Here is a 26335-nt window from a genome sequence, read left to right on the forward strand (position 1 = left end):
CAAGTGTTACTTTTTGCCAGGTTCTCCCCTCCTATACCCATCATGCTTACACAGTCACTTTAAACATCCTTGTCTTTCTCTCAACACGGTAGCAGAGAGATATCTCCACTTGTGTTTTTTGGTAAATTAAATAAATAGAAACATAATTTGCATTTATATACATGAAATGCTGTTTCTCTGTTTTCAATCTCTTTCTTTTCATTTCATCATTCTCTTGTCACTGAGACACGGGCTGTGTCTCTTGCCACGTTCATACGCAGGTGCTCACCGAACTTTGAGGTCCCTTTCTCAAATTCACACACGGGTCCCGCTAGAGATCAAAACCTCCTGGATTCTTCTGCTGTGACAAACAACAAGCATACAGACAGAAACTTATGTCACACCCCAGGAATCCCACGCCGCACACATCCGCTCATTCAATGTGTTCCTGCACTACAAAGTGCAAAACCCAAAGCCAAACATGTTACGGTCGCAGTATTTGTGATGGTGACAAATAATTTTGTGAGCCTATTTGTGCATATGAAACTTTCAAATTTCATTTTAGAGTTTATACTGAAAATGAAATTCGAGCAACATCAAAGCAATAACATAGTTATAGCAGTGACGCATGTCCCTAAGTAACCTTAACCAATGGCACAAATTTAGGGTTTTGAAAATAGTTTATTAAAAAAAAAATTATTGGCACAAAAATTACTTATGTTTTAAATATGCAAATTACATTGTAGTTTTGCAGTAAATAAATTGAAATCATTAATATGATTTTCAACTTTTGTTGTAAGCATAGAGTGTAATTTTAGCACATAACAGTTGTTGAAAAACTTTCCCCGGCGTTGTGATAGTAAACAACAGTGACTACGAAGCAGCTTTAAATGTATGTATTGTTATTTGTTTATTTATTGTTTTGTTTACATATTCCTTCCATTAGTTAATTATTGAAGCGAGCAGATGCTGTGTAAGTGTGTTGTCAGGACGTGTGATGAGTGCTTCTGGTGAGACTTTCAATCCCCGCTGCTCAGATGTGGCCGTAATTTCTCCGGGCCCGATGTGCTCCTTTCATTTCTCTTATTTCCATTCATCCGCATTTGGATTTCATCCCCTCATCTTTTCCTCCCTTCTGGATGGAGTCTCTGATTCCTCCATCTTTCTCTCTGCCATCTGCATGTGTAATTACTATAGGAAGGAATTATAGCAGCACCTCTGAAATCATTATACCCAAGCGCTGCACCCCTGCTCTAATACAAATGAGATGGTCCAATCACGCAGGAATTAGGAAAAGTTAAGCACATTTAGATTTCTTTGCCCTTAAGGACTGCCAGAGATGTGACTTCTGAAGGCTTCGGGTGTCTAAAGTTAGGTGTTATTACCAAAATTTGACATCATGGTAGCAATTTACTCTGTATCACAAAAAAAAAAAAAACTAAAAATAGTCACAAATAGTACAAATATTTTAATTTTGCATCATTGTAAAAAACTACTTTATACTATACTATTATATAATATAGACGGTTTCAGCAGTAACAACATAAACAAGCAGCTTTCGTGGTCAACACGTAACTTCCGGTAAACTCCGCCAAGAATAAAAATGCAAGAAGTTTTCTGGAATTAAAATCCATATTATTTCCTGTGTATTGTAGGATAATATCATAAAAATTCTAGACTTTTTAAGCACACATGCTAAACTGTTCACTTTAAATGCTTATATCTTCTCTATGTGAATGTTGATTCATACCAAAATGCTTTTTTGCATAGTTGTGTTTGACAAATGAAAATGTCTCGGGTTATGTATGTAACTGTTGTTCCCTGAGAAGAGAACGAGACACTGCGTCTTCCTTGTCATACTTCCTGCGTCCCTGTAACGCCGTCTTTGGCAATATTTCAGATAGCGATATACTTCCTGGCTCCCGCGTCACCCTGTCTTTGTCATTAAGCCTCACCATTGGTTGAATTTGATATTCACATTCAAACGCACTTACCCCTGGAGGTGTCCCCAAAGTGTCACCGCAGTGACGCAGCACGAGTTCCCTCAAAAGGGAACTGTAACAATGTATCTCAATGTGTCCCCACATTTAGTCCTTGATTTGGGGGTATTGGATCTGGAAAGTCCTTGAAAGGTCCTTGAATTTGAAGTTTACTCAGGTGTGGGAACCCTGTATACTATACAATACTATATTATACTGTTCTATACTACTGTAGTTTATACTATACTGTGCTATATGTAAGCAATAAGGTACGAGAGGCTGTGCTGTATCGTGAATAAGTAACGGCTGAAGGGCGTTGTTAGGCACGACGCGAAGCGGAGTGCCTGCAACCCCTTCGGCCGTTGCTTATTCACGATGCAGCACTTGCCTCGAGTACCTTATTGCTTTTATAAAACGGTTACCACACAATATTAAAGTAAAAAAAATATTAGTGCAACTTTCATGAAGTTAAATTAATAAAAGCATTCCTTCCGCTAGAAAAAATAGTCCCTGACTGCGGAAAACAACAGGAAAGTTCAAATAAAAACAACAAACTGTTCTCAGACTTTGTCTCATTATATGTTTATGTGTTGCTAAGGGTGTTGCTAAGGGCGCAGTGATATTAAATAGAACCGTTGGGTGAAGCGGTCATAGCAGTGTTTTATTGCGAATAAAGCACACATATTGACCAATCAGAATCAAGGATTGGAACTAACCTTTTTAAAATATACTTTAATGTACTATACTATACATCAGGGGTCTCCAACCTTTTTTCATTGGAGAGCTACTTTCTAAAAAATAAAATTGGCCGAGAGCTACTTGTGTCACGTAATACCTAAATTAGTGAGTTAATAGACACCTGTCTATTAACTCACAGTGATTGGAACTCTTTCCCCGCCAGCAATTTTTATTTAAAGTTGCTAGCCAGTGCCAGCATTTTTTTATTTTTCACAAAATGTTAATACCTTCCAGAAAATGCTTTTCTTTAAACATAAACATACGATACATCAAATGAAAGAACAGATCCAACAACAACAACAAAAAACTTTCATGTTGTCTTTATTTATACTTTTTTATTACCTCTTAGATATAGGTAGGATTCTTCCAAAAATACCACATTTTGAATAAAAAAATCAATTATTAAAGATCAGATTTAGAAAGATGTTCCAAACATAGAGTTTTTACTGCTTTTGGATTCATAATAGGGATGTGCATGTATGTCACGTATGGCTTTCTGGTATCTCTTGACATTTGATGTTTTAATATGAGATGATAACCCATTGAACTTGTGACGACGACTGTATTTTCGTTTTATCAAAAATGAATCCGAAAATCACGGCATCCTTTTTAAGCATAGTGCCTCGACTCGAGGTGTGTTCGGTGTTGCGCGGATCGTCCGGTTGCCGCGGCGCGGGCTTCACAGCTTTGCGCGGATCGACCGGTTGCCGCACCCTGTCTTTACTACCGAAGGAACTTGCAACACTAACCAGACATCCAAATGCGCAATAACCACAGAAAATAAATAAATAAATAAACCCACGAGCGAGCTACCTGCAATTAAGACACAAGCTACCTGTCGCTCGCGAGCGACATGTTGGAGACCCCTGCTATATATTATACTATATTTTACTATACTATACTATACTATCTTGTACCATGCTGTACTATACTATACTGTAATGTCCTATACTATGCTATAATGTACTGTACTATACTATTCTGTACTATACTTTATACTCTATACTATACTATTGTTTGAAGAGTTCAGATGCAAAACCCTCTAAGTGCATCTGACAAGTTTTCTTGTAAATGAGCATTTTTTATTAGGCTCTTATGTTTAGGTTTCGTAATTTCACTTAAATGTCAACGAAAAGGTTATTAGTCAGTAATTGAAATGTCTTATTTTCACAAATGTCACTTTAGTCATTTTATTTGTACTTAACAAGTTTCACTTCCTTCGCTGCAGAAACATTTAATATCCTACTTTTGCCCACATGCACACACATTAAGCTGTCTATAGTTGTATGCTTCATATCGATACAGTGTTGCAGAATCTAAAACATTTCTCACAGTATAAGTGTGTCTGAAAAACTGAAAATCATTTGTCCATAATACCTCGGTACCAGATCTGAGTGGCAAACCCTTATGATAAACAAGCAGGAATTATAAAGTATCTGCATGAATGTTGCCTGATCACAAATGTGAATCTTTGTTTCCAGGCCACCGATCCTGACGCGGGACAGAACGGGCAGGTTCGCTACCGGCTGCTCTCCTACGCCTCTCTTTTCACCATAAACTCCACAGGCACCATCGTCACGGCGGTACCGTTGGACAGGGAGACGCGGAGCCGGTACGACCTGATTGTGGAGGCATCCGATGGTGCGGTAGACCCGCGTAGGGCCACCATCACACTTCTAGTGGAGGTGATGGACATCAACGACAACAGCCCTGTGTTTTCACAGGCCACGTACACAGTCAACGTCCCCGAAAACACGCCTGCTGGAACCGTCATACTGAGACTCAGTGTAAGTGCAGTCGTTAAAATTTACAGTACTATTTATTTCTTAAGACAAACTTAGTTTTAACATAATTTGTTAATTAAAGTGTTAATCAGCTGGTGTCTGTTTGACTCGTTCACCTAACTAAAGCTGTTTGTGATTGTTTGTGGGCGTGTGTTTCCGTCTCCTGTCCTGACACTAACTGGCTGATTATGTGTTTTTTGTCTCTATTGAGGGTGTTGGAGGTAGCTCGTCTGCAGTTTTTTCGTTTATTCCCGACGGGTCTGCATATTTAACTAGATAAATATTGACACGCTTGACAGACACAGTGTGAAAGGCAGAAGATGATGTCTTGTGGTAAATGTGCCTCTGAGCGTCTGGGCTCTTGGGAATTTTAGTGGGACGCCAACAGAACACAATCACCAATGAATTCGATACAAACTAGGACAAATGTGTACAAAAAGTCTCAGAGGTGAATTCATTAAACAGTCCAAGTTTTTCTGCGGTATTTCAGCACAAATCCTGCATCTTATTTGCATATCATCTGCAGTGTAAGTTAAGCAGGTGACTATATGTCGCTATGTTAGTATATTAAATGTCAACATAAAATCAAAATGGACTGACTTAATGCACACTCCTAGTCCTGTTTTGCACAAGTCTATGCTTATTAGTCCAATGCAGAAGGTGTTAGACAACCCACACAGCATGTTGAAATAAACAACCAAACTTAACAAGCACCAATTGTAAATGAAAACTGACATTTTCAGTTACTCGCCAAGAACTACATCATAAAACATAATACATATTAAAATCTAAGAATAGTCTTGCCCTTGGAGACGTAGACGTAACATGTGGTTTACCATGGGTCTTTACATGTTTACAAATAATAATAAAAAGCGGTTTTCACAGTTTTGCATTAAATTTGCGTAACTAATTGCGTTATTTAGATCCTTTCAATGGAAAGTAATCCTTACGTTACTTTTAAGTTACTTTTGGGTTACTTTTTATTACTTTGCTGAGGTTTGATCTCTTTCAGGCCTTGCAGGTGTTTTTATGATCACAAAAAATGTCAAGCTCTGGTCTGAAATTTTGACTCAAACTTTTCCCGCTCAGGTGCACAGAGTACGTAATTTTACGTTAATATGTTCAGTTTAATTAAGTACATTATTTTATTTTTAAATTGAATTAATTAAATTGAAAAGTAACTCGCATTACTTTTTTAAATAAGTAACTAAAATATTAATGTGTACATTTATAAAGTAATACGTTCAATCAGGAAAAGATTGCAGCAATTTGCAAATAGCAACCTGACTCAACTTCCAACGATCCGATCAATTCTCGATGGATGAATTCAAGTCCAGCCCTACCTTTTAACATCACAACATGGAAAATAAGACATAATCTTGTCAAATCAATCTTACCCCAAGCCACTTTTCTCTAGTTAAAAAACATGGCTCCGATCATCTCAGTGGAATAAGATTTTGTGACTTTTCCAGACTATTTGTCAATATTCATATAAAAAAATGGGCTTAAGTCGTTCTAAAGATGTGTAAATGACCCCAATGGAAAATGAAAACACAGACACACACACACACTTACATCCAGTCAAATTTCTGTGCCATTTTGTAAAAACAGACTTTTCAAAATGCATCAAAAACTACAAAAAATATACTATTTGAAATAATATTTATTTTTAATGCCCTTTCTAATGTTTACATATACATAAATTCACAAAATGTATTACTAAAGTAGTGATGTGAGCAGTTGGCCACATCCAGTGAAATGAATGGGTCTTTATGGGCCTGGTCGAAATTATTTATTTCCTAAACTATAATATTTTTTTAAACACCTGATGGCCGAATTCAACACATAACATCTAGATCAATATCTAAAAACGATTTTAATGAAATTTAGATAATAATTTATGTGAATTTTTCACAAAAAAAAAATTATATTTTACAAGCCAGCTAATGGTGTAGTTGAGGAATTGAATGGTAAACATGTACCATACTTCAGAAAAGTAATATTTTTATGGAATGCGCATTATTTGTAATGCGTTACCCCAACACTGTGTTTTAGTAGTAAATATGCATATATAAAAAGCATACAAAAAGGCGACTAAATTGAATGTATGGTAAATAATACTAAAGTATACTAAATAATACTTATTTTGTGCCATTCATGGCAACATAGTGAGTGAAATCTTCCCTCAGATGTGTGCGTGTTGGGGTTGTAGGTTTGGTAATTGAGTGACACAGTTTGAAGAAGGTGATTTTGCTAGCATATTTTTATCTCGGTTTGTCTGACACCTTCAGGCCCCTGCAGTGCCAGTTGGTGTCAGAACGTCAGGGGTCTCGGTGACAGATCTGGTCTGGAGCAGATAAAGTCATCAGATTCTTTGTGATTTTTCTCTCTGGGGAATTTTGATGGTTTATTTATACAATACATTTCTATTATCTTTCAGATAGGTGTAGAATTTAATGGAACCTAAAATGACACCTGAAAGATTTCCACACACACAAAATCTCTCCTCTGAGCATTAATTTGGCATTGACTTCTAATGAGCATGATTAGCATCATGTTGTGCATGCAATTATCATGTATGTGTATGTACACTCTTGGGTCATGAACACATGTTGGGTTACAAATAAACCTATGGTGGGTTGTTGCAATGCAATCTGGGTTGTTTCAACTCATGGTTGGGTTAACAACAACCCAGCATAGGTTTATTTGTAACCTAACATGTTTTCTGTCCAATATTTACCCAGCATTGGGTTTAAAATATATGCATTGTAAGAAATATGCTGCATTTTTGTTAAATCAACATAATTTTTGTGTTACTTTTACATTTATTTATATTTTATTTTTTATATTATATATACATTTCCAATAATATATACAAAAATAAACTTTTTCTTAAATTTGTACATGTATGTGTGTATTCATATATACATAATAATTGCACACAATACACACAAAAATCTATTATGCAAACACAAACTTTTATTTTGTATACAATTAATCGCAATTTATTTTTTGACAGCCCTAATTTTTAAATATATTTAAAAATATACAAAAAATGGCCAAAAAATGTGCTGAAATACATTTTGGAATATATTTACACAAATATTTTTTAAAGATATATATTTTGGCCATTTTTTTTAAATTTTGCAATATATTTAAAAATAAAAACATTTTAAAGCATTAAAAAATATTTTCAATCCAATGAATTCACGTAGCTTTGGAAGAAAAACTTCAAAAGTATACTTTATAAAATGTACTTGTATTTAGCATATATTTATATTTAAAATATTTAAAATATATATATATACAAAATATTTTATGGAAAAGAATCAACTTTTTGCCACATGGAATATAAAATTAGAAATGTATTTGTTGCCCCTGAAATACATTTTTAAGTATATGTTAATATATGAAGTGAATTAAATTTAATTATTTCCAAATTCAAAAATATATTTAATTGACTTAATTAACTTTTTACAATATGTATTTATCATATTTTTAAAATATATTTTTGGAGGAAAATGGCGTTTGTGCACCCTGGTCATGCACTTCGGGATGGGGATTCAACATAAACCGCTACAGTTAAAGAGAAATTCGCCCTCCATTTGTGCCTTATTTCTGTGGGCTTTTATCTCCAATGATCAATAGGAATGTGATTCCTGATGATATGACCCATTTGAGGAGCTTGTTAGATACGAATGTAGTACACGGTGAAGTCTGAGATCATTAATTCTTTCTTTCCTAACCTTCACTCTTTTGTCTCTCTATTTTTCAGGCGGTGGATGCAGATCTCGTCTATAAGGTGACCTACAGAATCAAAACAGAAGCGGCCCGGCAGCTCTTTGCTGTGAACCGGCTGACCGGCGCCGTCTCTGTGCTTCAGGCTCTGGACTTTGAGGACCTAACAGCAGGGAACAGCACGTACACCTTTGAAGTGGAGGCGCTGGATCACGGCGGAGTCTTGCCACCCGGCACGGCAACAGTCATCGTTAGGATCACGGTAAGTCAGTCGAAAGTGCCGTCCCAATCATCAGCCACCATCGAAGTTACAAAGTTTTTCTTGAAAGTTCAGCAGGTTCCTGACGAAAAAAAAAGGTTTGGAACCGGAGAGGAAAGAAGTGAATTTTCATCAGGTTTAGTGGCATGGGAAGAAGCCGGTGATTGGATTAGATCTTTCAGAGCTCATCCAGCGTCAATGTGGCTGCATGCAGAAGCTGTTGACTGTGTTCCAGTAATGCCTGCAAAAGATTTGATCTCTGAATTCAATTAGTCCTGAAAGGGAAGCTGTTGTGTTGGCAGGATTGTGGGCGTTGTTTACTGGATCTTTGCCCGCGTTTGCCTGTGTTGCTGTCGTGTTATTTCTGGTTGACGGTGACAAGGTGACAGACAAAGCTCGACGAAGGTTCGGATCTTAGCCTGGCACAGCTATTCTAGGCTTGAATGACTCATTAGCTTTGTGACTGCAATTATGGGAGGATTTTAGCGGGAGCACTCTCCAGTGCCTCCGAAGATTAGCCGGGGGATCAAAACTGAAGGATTAGCCTCCTCCAGTTTAAAGCAGCTGTAGCGTGTTTGATGAAAGTGCTTTAGAAAAAATGAACTTGTTGAAGTTCATGTTAAACTTTCATTTTTAAGTATATAATGCTTCAATAAATGTGTTTTGGCTATTGATGGTCACAGAAGATTAGGACACATTTAGGAGCACAATATTTAATAATTGATGGGTTTTGATAAGGTGTGCTGTAGGGATGTTCATTTTTCCGACCGACAACCGCAGCTTGTTTACCAAACATTAACCGTTAACTGATAAGATTTTAATATTAAATCGGCATTGAGTAAAAATACAGTTGACCTTGTCTATGACCCGACAAAAACAATACAAACCTTTTATCTAATCTGGGCTGGGTTTCCCGATAACGTTGTTAACGTCTCTAAGCGTGCTACATCTCTACGAAGACTCTTAAGTTAAACCTTAACTACAGGTATACCTTTTCTAGGCGTGTTTCCCGAACTGTACCATAGCGGGATTCTTAAGGTATACTTTCTTATGAACAACGTTACCAGGTGCTGTCTATGGCGATATGTATATGCTCGACAATTAATTATTCACTTTATGTAATAGGTTTCGCTGCGTTATGAGAAAGTGGTGTTCTTTATTAAAGAAAAATTTCACAAATAGTTCAAGTTAAATTTATTAGAAATATCTTGTAAAAATATTTCAAATTGCAAACAACTAAATTCAACCTTGTATATTTTATTTTATTTCAAACCCCGTTGCACAGGGGAATAACGTGGGTCGTGCAAGTCACCTGGCTTGGCTGTGCATTACACTTAAAATATATAAAAACAAACGGTTGGTGTTCATTAGTTCACGCGTTTATTGTGCTTGGACAAAATTTCTGGAGCCTGTCTACCTCAAATATAACATATAAAATATATATATTATATAATATAGAAATATATATTATGATTGCATTAGATTTTAGCTTTGATTAGTTTTAATGTGGAAATTTTGTTGACCTTAGGAGACTATACAAGCAGTAATCAAGTGGAGCAGTTTCTTTTGAATGTTTATAAAGAATGTGGCATGCAGTTGCCTCAAAGTTATAAAACATTAAAAAACAATGCAAATCAATGCAAAGTCGAATTAAAATTAATAATCATAATTAAGAAAATCAACAATTATGAAACAATAAACTAACACAAAGACATTAATTAGTATCAGTTGACATACAACAACGTAGGAACGGTCCTCTTTCTCAACACTTGTAAACACTGGGGCGGAGTTTCACGTTCGTCCTCTGTGACCTCTTGACGTCATGACGTATTGCGAGGGGTCACGTGGTGCATCACGACCGGATCTAGACGAGAAGTTTTGTTTAAAAATATTTTTTATTTTTCTTGTCAAAAATTACAATCGTTTCGCTAGATAAGACCCTTATGCCCAAGGCCGCGTTATCCTAATGGGCAACATGGGCTGCAGCCCAGGGCCCCGAACACACTCCGAGACTAACCCTAACCCTTCTATTTTGAGTTTTTAAAAACATTTTGATTGACGTAATTATGCGTAAGTGCTACCTAAAGCAGAGGCCCCCAACCACTGGGTCGCAAGAATGTTCTGAAAATTTTTTAATAATAGCTACGTAATAGCTTATGGGATATTTTGTCCTTTAAGAGCCGACTTCAAATAACATCGATCATTTCCACTCTTGTACAAGGCCGCAGTCTCTCTCTCTCTCTCTCTCTCTCTCTCTCTCTCTCTCTCTCTCTCTCTCTCTCTCAGCGCATCGGCAATCACATTGCTGTTTTTAGAGTTTGAGTATACATTACTTCTAAAATACAGAGGTATTATTTATGAATCATTTGCAAATGTACCTCGCAAATCATATATACGTGTAGACGTTCAACCTTGTAACATCGCAAATGACTGAAAAGTAATTTCAGAATTATCCAGATCAAACCATGATCAAAATAAACTCTTTAACTGCAGTAATAATATTTTAACGGGTACACTTTTAACGTAAGACAGCATCCAAGACATAATCTATTAAAGACTTCTCCCTGTATTAATTTCGTGTAAGAAGGCCGTGTCTTTATTTTTTGTTTGTGTATGGATCGACTTTTTTTTAGTTTAACTGTTTGATGGATACACGAATAGCCATCTTCTGTGGTAAGTCCTTACATTTAAAAAATGTATATGCAAAAGCGAAGTTGTAAGATAAGGCAACATGCATGTTTATTCTGTTTCATGTTTATTTCGTTTCGTTTTGTATAGCCCTTTTTATTTTTTTATTTCTGCACCGTTGCAACTGCGAGCAGCAGAGCAACCTGCCTTCGCTTTTTAAAAATAGTGTGTGTTGATAATAAACGTTTAAACTAACATTGTGATATGCTGAAAATATTTATTTTAAATAGTTGTTATTATAGGGAAGTGAAGTGTTGATTTAGAGGCTCAATTCATCATACATGTCGTCAACTTGCTGTCGGCCGCTAACCACTAGTTATCATAAAAACTTTAACAAACAAAAACTGCTCTAAAATGTAAATATAAAAGAAATATAACTATTTTGCAATTTAAAACAAAACTGAACTGCTTTAATTGCTGCAAGAGTACAGCTGTACAAGCTGTGTAAGCAGTTATTTTTTGCTATTTCTGCGGATTTCTTTTGCAAAATCTATGCAGAATTTTGCAGAATGATTTAAAATGTTTTAAAACGATCCGAGAGAATGTGCGCTGTGAATATTACAAAAAATACTATTATACATAAACATATTATACATTTTATTAAAGGATTACCCTGAATTAAACTAGACCAACATGAACCAACAGATAATGTATAATGTGCTTTCACGACCATAGAGTTTTATATAATATACATATATTACTGTCTACAGTGTAACAGTAAAAAGAAAAGGCTTCTCATAATAAATGTAGCGTATATAGCAAGATAATTTCATCAATTTAACAACACAATGTATATATATTTATCTTGTAAACGGATTTGAAATAATACATAATTGTCGTGTCACGTAGCAAGAGAGACGATAGAGATCTCATTAACATCTCTCCGCAGTAAGTTTTATTTCAAATTCAAGTTTTACATATTAAATAGACTATTAAAAAGTTTGTGCTTCTCTCATAAAAACCCCACAGCAACAGCACAGACTTCTACTCACAAACATACGCGATGCAGTAAGTATATCTGCGGACACAAATTCCTAATGGGGAGAATTAAAAAGTTCGGACTCGGGTCGGACTCGGGCTGAGAATTCTGGGCTCTACTACTTTTGCGTCAACTTGATTTTAATAATTTAATTGAGGAATTATATTTAAAGAAGAACAGACAGAAGCACGTTTAGTTGTGAGTTGCATTTAATAAATGTTATTTTCTGTGCTGTTTCTGATTGTAAAATTATTACTTGATAATATTGTTTATTTAAATAATTTCAGCCTACTTTGCGTCAACTTGATTTTAATAATTTAATTGAGGAATTATATTTAAAGAAGAACAGACAGAAGCACTTTTAGTTGTGAGTTGCATTTAATAAATGTTATTTTCTGGGCTGTTTCTGATTGTAAAATTATTACTTGATAATATTGTTTAATTTATTTAAATATTTAGTAATATTATTTAAATAAGTTTTACTTATTTAGTAAGTTTTACTAAAAAAATTACGCAATGGGGCACATTTTCACTTAGTAAATCCAGCCTTTATTTTTTTCAGTGTATATTGGGGGGGCCTCAAACCAGCTTTAGCCCAGGGCCTCACAAAGGCTTAACCCGGCACTGCTTATGCCTCGTTTGGGATCGTTTATAGTCCTTTGAAACTCCATTAAAAAAAAAACGTTAAGTACTGAGTTAAGTATTAAATGTTGGGCTCTATTAAAGTCCATTAAAATGAGAAAAATCCTGCAATGTTTTCCTCAAAAAACATAATTTCTTCTCGACTGAACAAAGAAAGACATCAACATTTTGGATGACATGGTGGTGAGTAAATTATCGGGATTTTTCTTTTAAGAAAATTGAATATTCCTTTAAGCTTGTAGCATTTAATAGTTCGAAGCTGATGTTCTTTTGTGAAACATAATTAAAAATCTAACAACATCAGTGTGATGATTTCTTATTATGTGAATGTTTTATTCTTTAAATATAAAAATATTTGCCTAATTGAACACAGAGTGCACTTCAACTTTTTGTTTTACAAATATTTAGTTTTATAGACTGCAATGTAAGCTTTTATCACAGTGATGGCCCCTGTGATGGAGTCAAGTGGGATAAGGTACAGCTAAGAGTGCTCCAGACCAACCTTCCGAAAGTATGACTTACAGAAGGTATACGTAACTAAGAACGTTTCGGGAAACACGTATTAACAATAAAGCTTAAGGTACAACTTAAGAACGACGTAGAACTAATGTGGTTTCGGGGAACCCAGCCCTGAACAGAACCAGAGCAACTGCGCCCGACTGCAGAATCCGACGAGTTTTTTGGCACACGTCAGCGTGACATCAGAGCAAGTCGGTTGTAACTCAGACACTTTTTTAACTGGCATGCATCTCGCGGCGATCACCAGCGGTGATCATCTCAAATGTGAAGTGAAATACGGGTCTGCGTAGGAAATGCTAACAATCGTGGAACCGGCCTTTTTGATGAGATGCGCATGACAATCCCATGTGATTTATCATGCAGCCCTGCTACAAAGTCAGTGCAAAGACGCAAATATACACTGTAAACCTAAAAAGTTAACTCAATTCAAACCATTTGAGGAAACCGGTTACCTTAATTCATTAAAGTTTTAAAACTTTCACTTCACTTTAGGAGTCCTGTAATTTGCATATATACACTTATATTTAATTCTTTCCCCGCCATTGACGAGTTATTACCTCAATGAAGAAAAAAAAACATTTGCATGACAAAACATGTTCCTGATAAGTTTTTATGTTAATCTGTAATACCATGATTATCCAATTTATAAAAAACTGAAGCAAAAAAATATATATTTACTAATTTTAGACTCTGTGTATGTTTTGATAATCGTTATGAATCAGGGCTGCGTTCCCCGAAACCTTCTTAGCTCTACGTCGTTCTTAAGTTGTACCTTAAGCTGTACCTTATCGTTAATACGTGTTTCCCGAAACGTTCTTAGATACGTATCACTTCTGTAAGTCGTTCGTTCGGAAGGTTGGTCTGGAGCCCTCTAAGCTATACCTTATCCCACTTGACTCCGCTAGGGGCCATGACTGTGATAAAAGCTTGTGTATATTGCAGTCTATATAACTAAATATCTGTTAAAAAAAGTTGAAGTACACTCCGTGTTAAATTAGGCATTTTTTTAAAGAATAAAACATTCACATAATTAGACATTATTACACTGATGGTTGTTAGATTTTTAATATTTTTCCAAAGGAACTATTATTACAGGCTAAAGAAACTATTAAAAAAACATTTTGGGTGAAGGAGTTGGTGAAACTATGGCAGGTAGCTATACAGCGAATCTTAGTGCATTTCAAATCCGTTAAATCTTTAGTTTACCGGCTATTTTAGCTGCAATAAAACAAATCAAGTAAAATCGCATGCCACGGGAGCACATTCATCACAAAATCATAATTGTTGATTTTCCTAAATATTATTATTGATGTTAGGTCGACTTTGCATCAAAGTTTTTAATGTTAGGCAGCTGCATGCCATATTCTTTATAAACATTCAAAAGAAACTGCTCCACTTGATTATTGCTTGTATAAGGTCAACAAATTTCAACATTAAAACTAATCAAAGCTAAAATCTAAAGCAATCATAATATATATTTATATATCACATATTTTATGTTATATTTAAGGTAAACAGACAGGCGCGACTCCAGAAATGCGTCCATTAAGCATTATCCGCATTGTAAACGCGCTGTTGCGCATCAAGTGTCCAAGCACATAAACGCGTGAACTAATTAACAACTATTTGTTTTTATATATTTTTAAGTGTAATGCCAAGCCAGGTGACTTGCACGACCCACCTTATTCCCCTGTGCAACGCATTTATTGGGAAATTATCCTTTAAAGTGAAGGAATAATGGATGCATTGGAGCAGTTTATGCATTATACTTTTGGACATGAAGTTGCGAGTTTTGCATGGGTTTGATATAAAATAAAATATACAAGGTTTATATTTAGTTGTTTGCAATTTGAAATATTTTTACCAGATATTCCTAATAAATGTAACTTTTTCTATTTCTGAAATTTTTCTTTAATAAATAACACCGCTCTCTCATAACGCAGCGAAGTACCTATTACATAAAGTGAACAATTGATTGTCGAGCAATCGATATCAACCTATTCAGCACCATTGCCATGGACAGCACCTGGTAACGTCGTACGTAGGAAAGTATAACTTAAGAAACCCGCTAAGGTGCAGTTCGGGAAACACGCCTAAAAAAGGTATACCTGTAATTAAGGTTTAACTTAAGGGTCTTCGTAGCGCGCTAAGAGACAACGTTATCAGGAAACGCAGCCCTGATCTTTAACAAAATTCCTTTACAAAAATGCAATTATTTCAGCTTTTTGCTAAAAAATTTTTTCCCCTATTTTATTTGTTTGTTTATTGTTTGTTTGAAAGCAGATGGTCTGTTCTTTCATTTGATATATTTGTATGTTTATATATTTTTAGAAGAAAATTTTCCTGGAAGGTATTTTGTGAATCTTTTGAAAATCACAAATAATGCTTTTCGAGGAATAAGTTAAAGCAACACTATGTAGTTTTTTTACCTTTAAATAATGTCTCTAAAATTATTTCAGTGATAGAACAACTTTTAACTGGACAAATTGTACTGTTGCTGCAACCTGAGCAACCTCCTAGCTGCTACAAGCACACCTTGAAAGTGGTGGTGGAGGGTAGGAAACACAGCCCCGCCCCTCCCCCTGCCTGCAGAAGAGTGTCTGATACCAGGCACTGTTGCGCTTTTCAACCACATGGGGGAGCTGTAAGTCATTTTTACATGGAAACTACATAGTGTTGCTTTAAGTTTTTAAGTCTGCTACAAGCACACTTTGAAAGTGGTGGTGGAGGGTAGGAAACACAGCCACGCCCCTCCCCCTGCCTGCAGAAGAGTGTCTGATACCAGGCACTGGTGCGCTTTTCAACCACAAGGGGGAGCTGTAAGTCATGTTTACATGGAAACTACAGAGTGTTGCTTTAAGTTTGTGTTTTAAAACGTAAATGGTTTGAGGCAATAGATTGAGTTTACTTATCAGGTTTTACAGTGTATGTAAACTTGGAGATTCGAAAGACGTGAATTGCATACGTAATAATGTCGACTTCATTGTGTTCAAAGTGTAAGACTGTCGTGATATTATTTTAATAAACCTGGTTAATCTAGCATGATATACCACTAACAACTCCCACAGGAATTACATCAGTAACGCTTCACTGGATTATTGTACATCCCACAGGTATGGTCCATAAACAATAGGTTGACAATTGCTTGGAATATTCCTTTAATATTGTTTCTTTTGTAAAAGCGTATGTTTATACATCCTGTTGACTCGTTTCTTATGAAAAAAAAAATAATTCCCTAAGATTCCTCCAGTCTTTACATCAAGTGTCTGTTGTGGGGTGAAAAACAAATCTGTGAAATTCTGGATGTGCTGCTGCTATCATCAGATGTGCCTTGAATCTCGAGTTTCCAATTTCAGTAACAGATTTCTGTTTTCAGTGATGTTTACCTTCAACTTAGCAAAGTTTGCAGCAGGTTAGATTAACTGTGACGGCGAGGAAGTGTAACGAATTGTAATGGTGCTTTAGCTGAGGTGAAGGAATATCATTAATGTCTGGGGAGAGGCTTCTAAGAAATATTTGCTAAAAAATTTTTCTTGAATGCTCCGTGCAAAGATGAGAATCATTAGGAATTTATTGATTATGCATTTTATTCTCATTCTACTTCAAAGGTTTTGTTCTTTTAATATAGGAACCTCCACCCACCCTCCAATTTGTTTGTTATTGTGTTTTGTTTATGAACCATAGTGTGAATCAAAAGTTTGATATTGAAAATGGTTTTCAATGTAGGGTTGTGCCAAAAGACGATAGGCAGACATATCAATCACGATATGTAGCTTGTTTGCCCATTAATGTTTTAAATTATTAGTATGCTCATATTATTATTATCATCATAGTTTTATATTAACATTCCTGCTAAACCTGCACTAGCGACTCCGACACGCATTGCATGCTTTTTCTCGCGTGAGAGAGCTTGTAATGGCCATGGACTTTTCCTCGCACATATGCTTAAAAATTTGAAATGCATGCTAGGGAGGTTGTTATGCATGCATGGGCGAGTAGTTAAACCAATGAGTGAGTTGTACCTGTTTTCTGGCATGCAAGTAATTTTTCGGACATCAGTGATGCGCTCGGATTAATGGCATCTTGTTTAATGCTGCGTTCACACCAGCCTCGGTAGAGGTGTCAAGCGCTAGGGATTTCAATGTTGAGTCAATCTGAAGACGCGTTCACATGCGTCTGTAGGTGTCGCAGTGTGAATGAGGTGTTTAGTGCAGCGCGGTATACGCGATTCCGCCTCATACGCGCATCTAGTTTGCGCGAATAACGCGAATTGAGCGTTGTCCCGGCAAACGCATGAGTTGAAAAATTTTAACTTTGGTGGAAAAACATGCCGTGTTAACCAATCAGGAGCTTACATAAAGCGATTCTAATTTCCGCGTGAATGTCTCGATGACAAGAATTTCATGCCCAGCTTTTACGCGCAAATGAAGCGAGTAAATTTAAACTGTTCAAAGCAGCAAAATAGGCGCGGTAGATGCGGTTTTGACGCCTCAAACACGGCTGTTGTGAACCCACGGTAAGAAGGTTGAGGTCGTGAATGTGTTGCCGGGTGCTCTTAAGGTAAAGCAGCTTCTGTTTTTGTCCACCAAATCCAGTGGCTTCTCATAAATATGTACATTTTAAGCACATAAATAAATAAGGAAAGTATTGCCCCGCCCCCTCTCACTATGGAGCGTGTCACCCAACACTAGTTCAGTTAATGTTTTTTTTTTTTTTTAGTTCAATGAATGTCATTATCAGTTAGTTTGGTCTGTGACATCACTTGCCCACCACCCCTTGATATGGCACCAACTGGGCAGAGCAACGGGATTTACATGATGTCACAAGACAATGATTGACAGGATGATGGCAGAGTAACAATCGCAATGTTTGTTATTAAAAATTTAATTTCAGTTTAATACAAGTGACTTTGTCTATGTTTGAAGCAGATGGGCCTGACTTTATAACTGCAAAGCTCGTGCTGTCGCACCGGGGCGATGGCCAAGTGACATCACAGACCAATCTAATTGATAATGACAAACACAATAATTTCATTATTGAGTATTATCAACTATTACCAAATATTTGATTAGTTATTACAACCTTAATGGACCATATATTTTAATAACAAAGCCCTGAATGTGTATCTTCTGAAAAATCCACAGTAGACCGATTTAAGTACACGCTACATAAAGGTCTTTGCCAATTTACAAAAGTGAATTGGACTGTACAGGTGACATTAACCGGCATCTGTTGATGCGTACAGACAAAGAAAATGACTTGTCTCTCTATTGGTTTTTGTATTATTTTGCAGCTCCCAGTTTATGAATCCATAAGTGAGATCGATAACCTTGGGGCAGGTCTCAGTGAACATTCAGGTGGGGTCATCTGACCTCTCACAACAGTTTCAGGGTTGTTTCGATCCTTTTTCCTGCTTCCTATGACCCCCTGAGAAGAGCAGCCCGCTCCGTATGGATCCATATGTCTTCCGCTGTAGTCTAAGTCACTTGTCGGTTGTAAAAAGGTCAGGGTGTATCGATGTGGTCCGAATCTAAAGAGATGTTGAAACTCACAGCTTCTCTCGATGGCCCAGTGCTAAACTTTAGCAGATCTTCAATGCTCCGTTCTGCTGCATACAGTGCTTAACAAATTTATTAGACAACATGTCTATTGGTCTGAAAGACCATCTTGTATTGTAAAGTTCTTTAATGTGGACTCTTAGATTTGGAGATTTCTTCACGTTTTACCATTTTGAACAGTAGTGATGAATGTCAAATTGAATTTTCATTGTTATATCCAAAGTTGCACAAAAATAAGTCAATCGTAACATAAAACCATTAAATGGTATGTTTCTATTAAAGGGACACTCCACTTTTTTTAAAATATGCTCATTTTCCAGCTCCCCTAGAGATAAACATTTGATTTTTACCGTTTTGAAATCCATTCAGCTGATCTCCGGGTCTGGCGCTACCACTTTTAGCATAGCTTAGCATAATCCATTGAATATAATTAGACCATTAGCATTGCGCTAAAAAATAATCGAAGAGTTTCGATATTTATCCTATTTAAAACTTGACTCTTCTGTGGTTACATTGTGTACTAAGACAGACGAAAAATTAAAAGTTGCATTTTCTAGGGAGATATGGCTAGGAACTATACTCTCATTTTGGCGTAATAATTAAGGAATTTGCTGCCGTAACATGGCTGCAGGAGGCGCAATGATATTACGCAGTGCTCGAAAATAGTCCCCTTGGTAACTTTCAATAGCAGGGGACTTTTTTCTGGCACTACGTAAAAGACATGTCAAGTCATTTCAGAGAATTGTTTCTAAAAAAAATTATAAATGTTATAAATATATTGCTGAAACACATAACAAAGACTGTGAACTATGTAGTACTGAATTGTGGAGTTAAACACATTTCTGTGTTCAGGATTATTTGGGTGGGGCTAAAACGGTGCCTCGATGACACACTAGAGCCACAGAGCATGACCCCACCACTAACACAATTGCAAGCATTATATCAGGTTGTAGCCTTATTTGAAAGGTCAGAGTGACCGACATCTTTCCCGCGATGTCGGTAACACCAATGTAATCGCTAAAATGTAGAGGAGAGCAGGGCACAACCTAACGCTTTTTGGTTTTGGCTCAATCATTCAAAAAATATTTGAGTTTGATTAATTATATTTTTACACATGCAACACACACATCTCTGCTCCAAATGAACATTTGAAGTTTGTTTCTAGTACTTACCATTCTTAGACAATTACACCAAATGTGACAGAAGTGCAAACATTACAACTTACCCCATAGGTGGCGTTAATTGTAACAGGCAGGGGGTAGTTGTAACTTAATTAATTAATTAATACTATTTTGTCTATATACTTAAGTGGATATTGTTTATATATCTGTCTATAATAGACAGGTATCCACACTGTATTCATTCATCCAGCCTTTTTCTAACAATAGTTCAATTATAAATGGATACAAATGTCTTAATATGTGAGAAAAAGCAGCACAATTATGACAAAACTTTTTATTTATATGTGACCCAGTCTGTAATAATCATACTACAGTTTCAAAATCAAATTCTGAGATAATGAGCATCAAAGTCTGATTTCAGCCATTCATTTCATTATGATTTTAATCTTTGACGTGACCTTATTCAATCAATAATAAAGATATGAACAAAAATAAATTTCACACAATTTTTGATAAGACAGGCACATTTTGTTGGCAGTCAGCAATCATTCGTGTGTAGTCTATTTAAAACAACGACAAGAATTATGCTAACGTTAGCGTACGTAACGTTTTCATATCGTAAGTGCTGAGGGGTTAGTTGTAACACAGCTACATCTCAAAATATTTCAAGCCCACCAAAAAAGTTGCTAAGAGCTGCAAACATATTTCAAATGATGCTATGTTTTAGTCAACAAGACACTGATTAATATGACATAACATTGGATTTGGTATCTTACACACCCAACTTAGAAACTGGAAAAAAAAACATATGATGAAAAAATGTACTTACATGCCACCAAAACACTCGTTCATCAATAACTCTCTGAAAAAATTATACATTTCCAAATATTTGCGGGAGACCAAATATATATTTTGGCAGTGTGAAAAAAATACCGGAAAATCAAAACGCTCAACCTTGTGCAACAATGTAAACAGTCCCAGCGTTAGTTTTTGCCCAGCGCACCCCTACATTTAAAATTGACTGACATGTCTGTCTTAACAAAAATTAACCTACCGCCAGCCACACAATGTCGCAAGCGCTCTTGGCAAACAGTGGAGAGGTTTAAAAAGGACATTGACGCACATACGCGAGAGAGTGCGGGTCTTCGGGTCCGTTCGGCAAAAACACATCAATTTTAAATTACCCGAGACCGGATGCCGCTATTATTATACCCGACCCGTGTCCGAGGCACATGTGAAACTTTTAGACCCGAACCTGATTGGGTCTCGGGTCGGACCTTGGGTTTGCAGATCTAACTGGACCCGTGAAGAAATCTAACCTGCATGACGGGCTAGGGCTGGGCGGTATGACGGTATATTCCGTTACCGCGGAATAAAATGTCAGACGTAACAGATTTTTCTATTCCGTCTATTCCACGGAATGCAAATAAGTGGGAGTGGCTAACTCTGCCCTCCAGCATGTTACACTGAGTGTGACGGAGAAACACGTAAAATAGTTCACTTATAAAAAATGAACGAGTCATTTGTGTAATTTTTATAATAAGTGCCAGTGAATCCACCGCGGGTCACGCAGCGGGACTCTTGTCTTGCTCTAGCGCTCTCTCTCTCTCACGCGCTCTCTCTCTCTCACGCGCTCTCTCTCTCTCACGCGCTCTCTCTCTCTCTCTCTCGCTCTCTTTCTTCTCATGCAGCGGCCGGTCTCTCGCATGCAGAGGTCTCTAGGCATGCGCAAGGAGCTGCGACGCCAAATAAAGAGTTCTTCTCGCACATTATGCTAATAGTTGTAAAGTTTTCTGAACTTTAAGCAAGCTAAGACAAAACTCGCGTTTATATCAGTGACACGTGCGCTGCTGGAGCGATGTAGTTTGATGCGCCATTTGCTTATACAAAATATTTGATCGGAAAGACAAGCAAATGTTAAGGTCTAATAGAAAGTAAGGGCGTCAAGACCTTAAAACAAACTTTATGATCATCACATCATAGCACCTGTCACATTTATAATATCTAGAGCTTCTTCTCTCATATACAGGTATTTATCCTCTCTGTAGGTTTTTGCATATATTTATACCTGTTCATTTTACATATTGCATATGTTTAATGTAATGTATGCATAAATACAAAATACAATGAAGCCATACTATAGCTTCAATAGTCTATAAAATTAATAACTCAATTAAAAACAAGATTCTGTCTAATCAAGACTTATCTGTTGTTATCTTCTGGCTTTTCACTTTAACATTATTAACTTAAATTGCTCATATTTTAAAACTGTGGTGAGCATTTAGTTAAAAGCTATAGTGAGTGGTGTATTTCTGTAAATTTTTATCATCAAAAAACAATATAAACTGAAAAACATGTATACCGTGAAATATTCCGTTCCGTGAAAAAAAAGACTAATTCCGTGAAATAGATTTTTGGTCATTCCGCCCACCCCTATGTCGGGCATTTTAAGGCCATAAGCATGATGCACACTAGACAGATGGCCAGTCTATTGCAGGGCACAGATTATAATTTGTATTTATAAATCATTTAGTTATAATATGCAAACTTTGCCTATAATATTTTTTCAAAAAACTCTTTGTAATGCATTCAGTGATTTTCCTGTCCTCTCCATGTACCCATCCAATCCTTAAGTTGAAAGGATACAAGCAATGCAGCGTCTGAATTGGCCAGAAGAAGGTATTATAATCTCATAATCAAGCTGCCAAGCGTTTGGAACAGCTTTATAGCCTGTATCACGTCTATGGTGACTCTAAATGCTGCCTACACATGCAGCTCACTGGGTTTTCAGAACAGAGCCAAAGTGCTTAAAGTGCTAACTGATGAGCCACATCAGATACGTATTTCAGCGGAGCATGTGCTAAACTGGAGACGAGTTTGCTGGGGGCTTCCTCACATTTCAAACACCGTCCTCCTCTCACTCAGCTCTAATCAAAGGATGCCATGAGATGAAGAATAGCCCGCTCTCCTCCCACAGGGCAACATCCTCATCTCCCCTCTCTCTATGCACGAGGAATGTTAAAAGAGCACTGTGTCACAACAGTGTACTTACATAGTTTACTCCCACACATTGGCCAGTTCTATAGAAATAATTGTATTTGCAGCTATATTTGTAACACATATTTTATTTATTTCACTAGCAAAATTGTGCACCTTTCTATAGGACTTTAATAAACAGTAGTTGTCATGATAAATGAACTGCATTAGACTGATGCAGAGGTCACATTAACGGAATAATTTTCATCATTGATTGCTTATTAGCAGTGATGAAAAAAATCTGAAGGCCGTCCATTATTTTGACAGATCAAGCTAGAAGTATAGTTCAGTTTTTACGCTTCTGCAAGGGTCCGCGTACAGTCCGCATAATGCAACTTTGGTTATCAGAATAGTACCCGCCCACTGTACGCGCACCGCCAAATATTTCTAACCAGGTACAGGATAATGCTGTGTGTAGCCCAGAAGATGCTTAGCATGTTAGCGCAATGCGCATGCGTCAAACGTCTGTGTAAATGTACGAGTTGCCTATGAAAGGCTATATGTTCGACTGTGTTGGTACATTCTCATACGCGTAAAAACTAACTATAATCCAGGCTTTACACTGGGGGTTAATTATTGTAACTTATAACTGTATTTCCCACACCTGTCCAGATGGTGGCAAGTTTTCATAATCATTAGCCAATAAGTATTATACAACAGTTCTTTCTGGTTCTCGAATCTGATTGGCTAAGAGGTATGCGATATTGTGCTGATATCGGCACTGTAACCGCTTCACCTTTCGTATCATTCCGCCACCTAGTGAATGGAGGTCCTAAGCAGGCTCATCTCTGAATGGAAAAACACAGACTCTCACTCTCCGTGTGTCTCATTAGTTTACTAGCTCATAAATCAGTCTGTCAAAGATCAGCGCTCTTGGATGTTACGTTAAAGTTAATGGGAGAAATGTCTTGTCACATCGTGTGGACGATTAACACTTGGAAAGAGGAATGTAAACACTCATTTTTTTCTGGAGCTAAATCTCTTATCAGAACGCGAAAACACCGTGGAACTGCAGGTAAGCACCGCAGCTTTTAAATGTGGACATTGATCATTTACTTAATCGTGACGTGACTATTAAAACATGTTATGAGATATCGCCACTGGTATATTTATAAGCAGCATGCAAAAACATATCTCTGACACTTATAAAAAAAACGTTTTTTATAGTACTGACAAGAACAAAGTTTTATAATAATAATCGAGTGCTCGTATCACGTTAAGAATAAATGAGAAAGCAATAGTAACGTTATACAAGTAGTTTTATTAACTTTTACCTCGCGCCAAAACAATAACAACACAAAAGACACTAAATATGAATTAAAAAACAAGTAATAGTTTGATCATGACACCAAATACTGCTGATTTGATCTCATTTTGACGATCATAAACAAACAAGGCCAACATGAGAGCCAGGGTATCTCTGTTAGAGGTGTAGCCCAGAGAGGGCGGTGGTCAGCGGGGCGAGTGAACACTGACGCCCGCTCATGCTTTGGTCCTCATTCGTACCGAATCTCACTAAGCAAACGTTCAAACAGGCGCTATCTTTACTAATCGACTGCAGATTTAAATATAGCTGTAGACAGCGATACGGGGCCAAGCAACAATGGTCCTGCAACACGCAACGAAGCTGAAAGGACATGCAATTGAAGAATGCAATGTAGCAGATATGTATGGGAACTACCAGCACACAGGACTCAGAGATGAGAATGAACATAATGACAAAATAAAAATTTTGAAGTATAATATTTATTTGCATGCTGAAAGAAGGACCGATTAGTCCAATGCTGACCTAGAAAACAATTGAACCACCAAAGCATCATACATGTTACACATGAGACTTAAACCAAAAGAGCACAAACGAAATAATACCTGTAAAAATAATAAAGTAAAATACAAATAATGAATTGAAGCTTTTGACTCTTAAGTAAGAGACTTCAATTGCTGCCCTAGCCAGGATTTGAACCCATGATCTCCAGGTTTCATGCCTGTCACTCATCTGGTTGAGCTACAGGGGAGACCTACATACAGACAGCTGCTTAAGCTAGATTGCTGTAGTGACAATGTGTATGTTCAAGTTTGGAGAGATTTTTCTCAAGAACAGAATACTTTTTTAAATCCCCTGTAGGGGGGACAAACCTGTTCGAACATTTGACTTTACATGACACAAATTTGTCAACCATTTTAAATGCTGCCCTACGCTGGATTTGAACCCGCAACCTCTGGATGTCATGCCCATCACGCATTTGGTTGAGCTACTGGGAAGGCATAGTTTACCCCGTGAAATATTCTCTGTAGAAGTTTAGTTGATTAAATGGTTTCAAAGTTATTCCTGTTGACAAATGTATTACTTTTGAACAAAGATAAATATCAAAATTCTGTTTGGTCATTTCTATGTGGCTCGGTCCAAAGATAATCTGAGCCAAATTGTGTAACAATTCAACAAACACTGCAAAAGTAGTAGCAAAAAAACTGAATACTGTACTTTTCAAAATGGCCGCTTCTGCATTTTTGAACTGGTGATGATGCTTGGCCACCAAATTGCAAGCCGTGCAGAACATGGAAAACAGACTGGTTGAGAATAATAGGTGAGAATAAACTCAAAACAAATATTAATAGAAGAACATAACACATGCATCAGACGGGATTCGAACCCTTAACCTCTGAGTTTTGATGCATGCGATTTAATAGACTGAGCTACACAGGCAGTGTAGCTAGCCAAGGTTTTCAGAGCTGCAAGCATTCAAATGGAGGAAGGAAGGTGCAGATATGACATTGCAGAGCAGAAATAACAAAATTACAATTTATATGAGAATCAGATAGTTTAAGTGAGAAGAGTTAAAGTTTAAGTCAAGAAAAACATGTTGTATAGGAATGCACAACATGTTATAATACAGTCATAATAATTTAATATGACGATGAGACAATGTCACAGGGACAGTCAACTTTGGACAGGTATTTCTCGGGAATGGCAGAGAATATCAAAAATGTGTTTGGTCATTTCTGTGCGGATTGCTCCAAAGTTTATGTGAGCAGAGCCTGGCATAAAATAGACTTAATTTGCAAAAGTAGTAGCGAAAAAACTACTTCACATATGCTATGAAATAAGATATGAACAGAATGTTGAAAACTGACAAATGAGATATCGTTGCAATCGACATAAACCAGTGAATAAAAATTCACAAAGAAAATGAATATCAGACAAAGTTTTCAGAAGTTATGGGCTGTATTATATAGTTTATGAACCCTAGGTGGCGCTGTCTTCAGATTTCCCAAGTACCTTCAGGACATCATACCGATGCATCCTACCGATTTTTG

The 26335-nt window shown here is 36.7% G+C and overlaps 1 protein-coding gene across 2 annotated transcripts in view; it reads left to right on the top strand.

Annotated features, from left to right (window-relative positions):
- The window catches only part of pcdh15a (protocadherin-related 15a), a 351466-nt gene that overhangs the window by 215158 nt on the left and 109973 nt on the right, over positions 1–26335 (top strand). For both annotated transcript variants that reach the window (XM_073873588.1, XM_073873587.1), the window contains 2 exons: positions 4178–4483; positions 8256–8480. In XM_073873588.1, coding sequence (XP_073729689.1) covers positions 4178–4483; positions 8256–8480 — 531 coding nt within the window. The remainder of the gene's footprint in view (positions 1–4177; positions 4484–8255; positions 8481–26335) is intronic.

Source organism: Misgurnus anguillicaudatus, chromosome 11, assembly GCF_027580225.2.
Source record: "Misgurnus anguillicaudatus chromosome 11, ASM2758022v2, whole genome shotgun sequence".
NCBI lineage: Eukaryota > Metazoa > Chordata > Actinopteri > Cypriniformes > Cobitidae > Misgurnus > Misgurnus anguillicaudatus.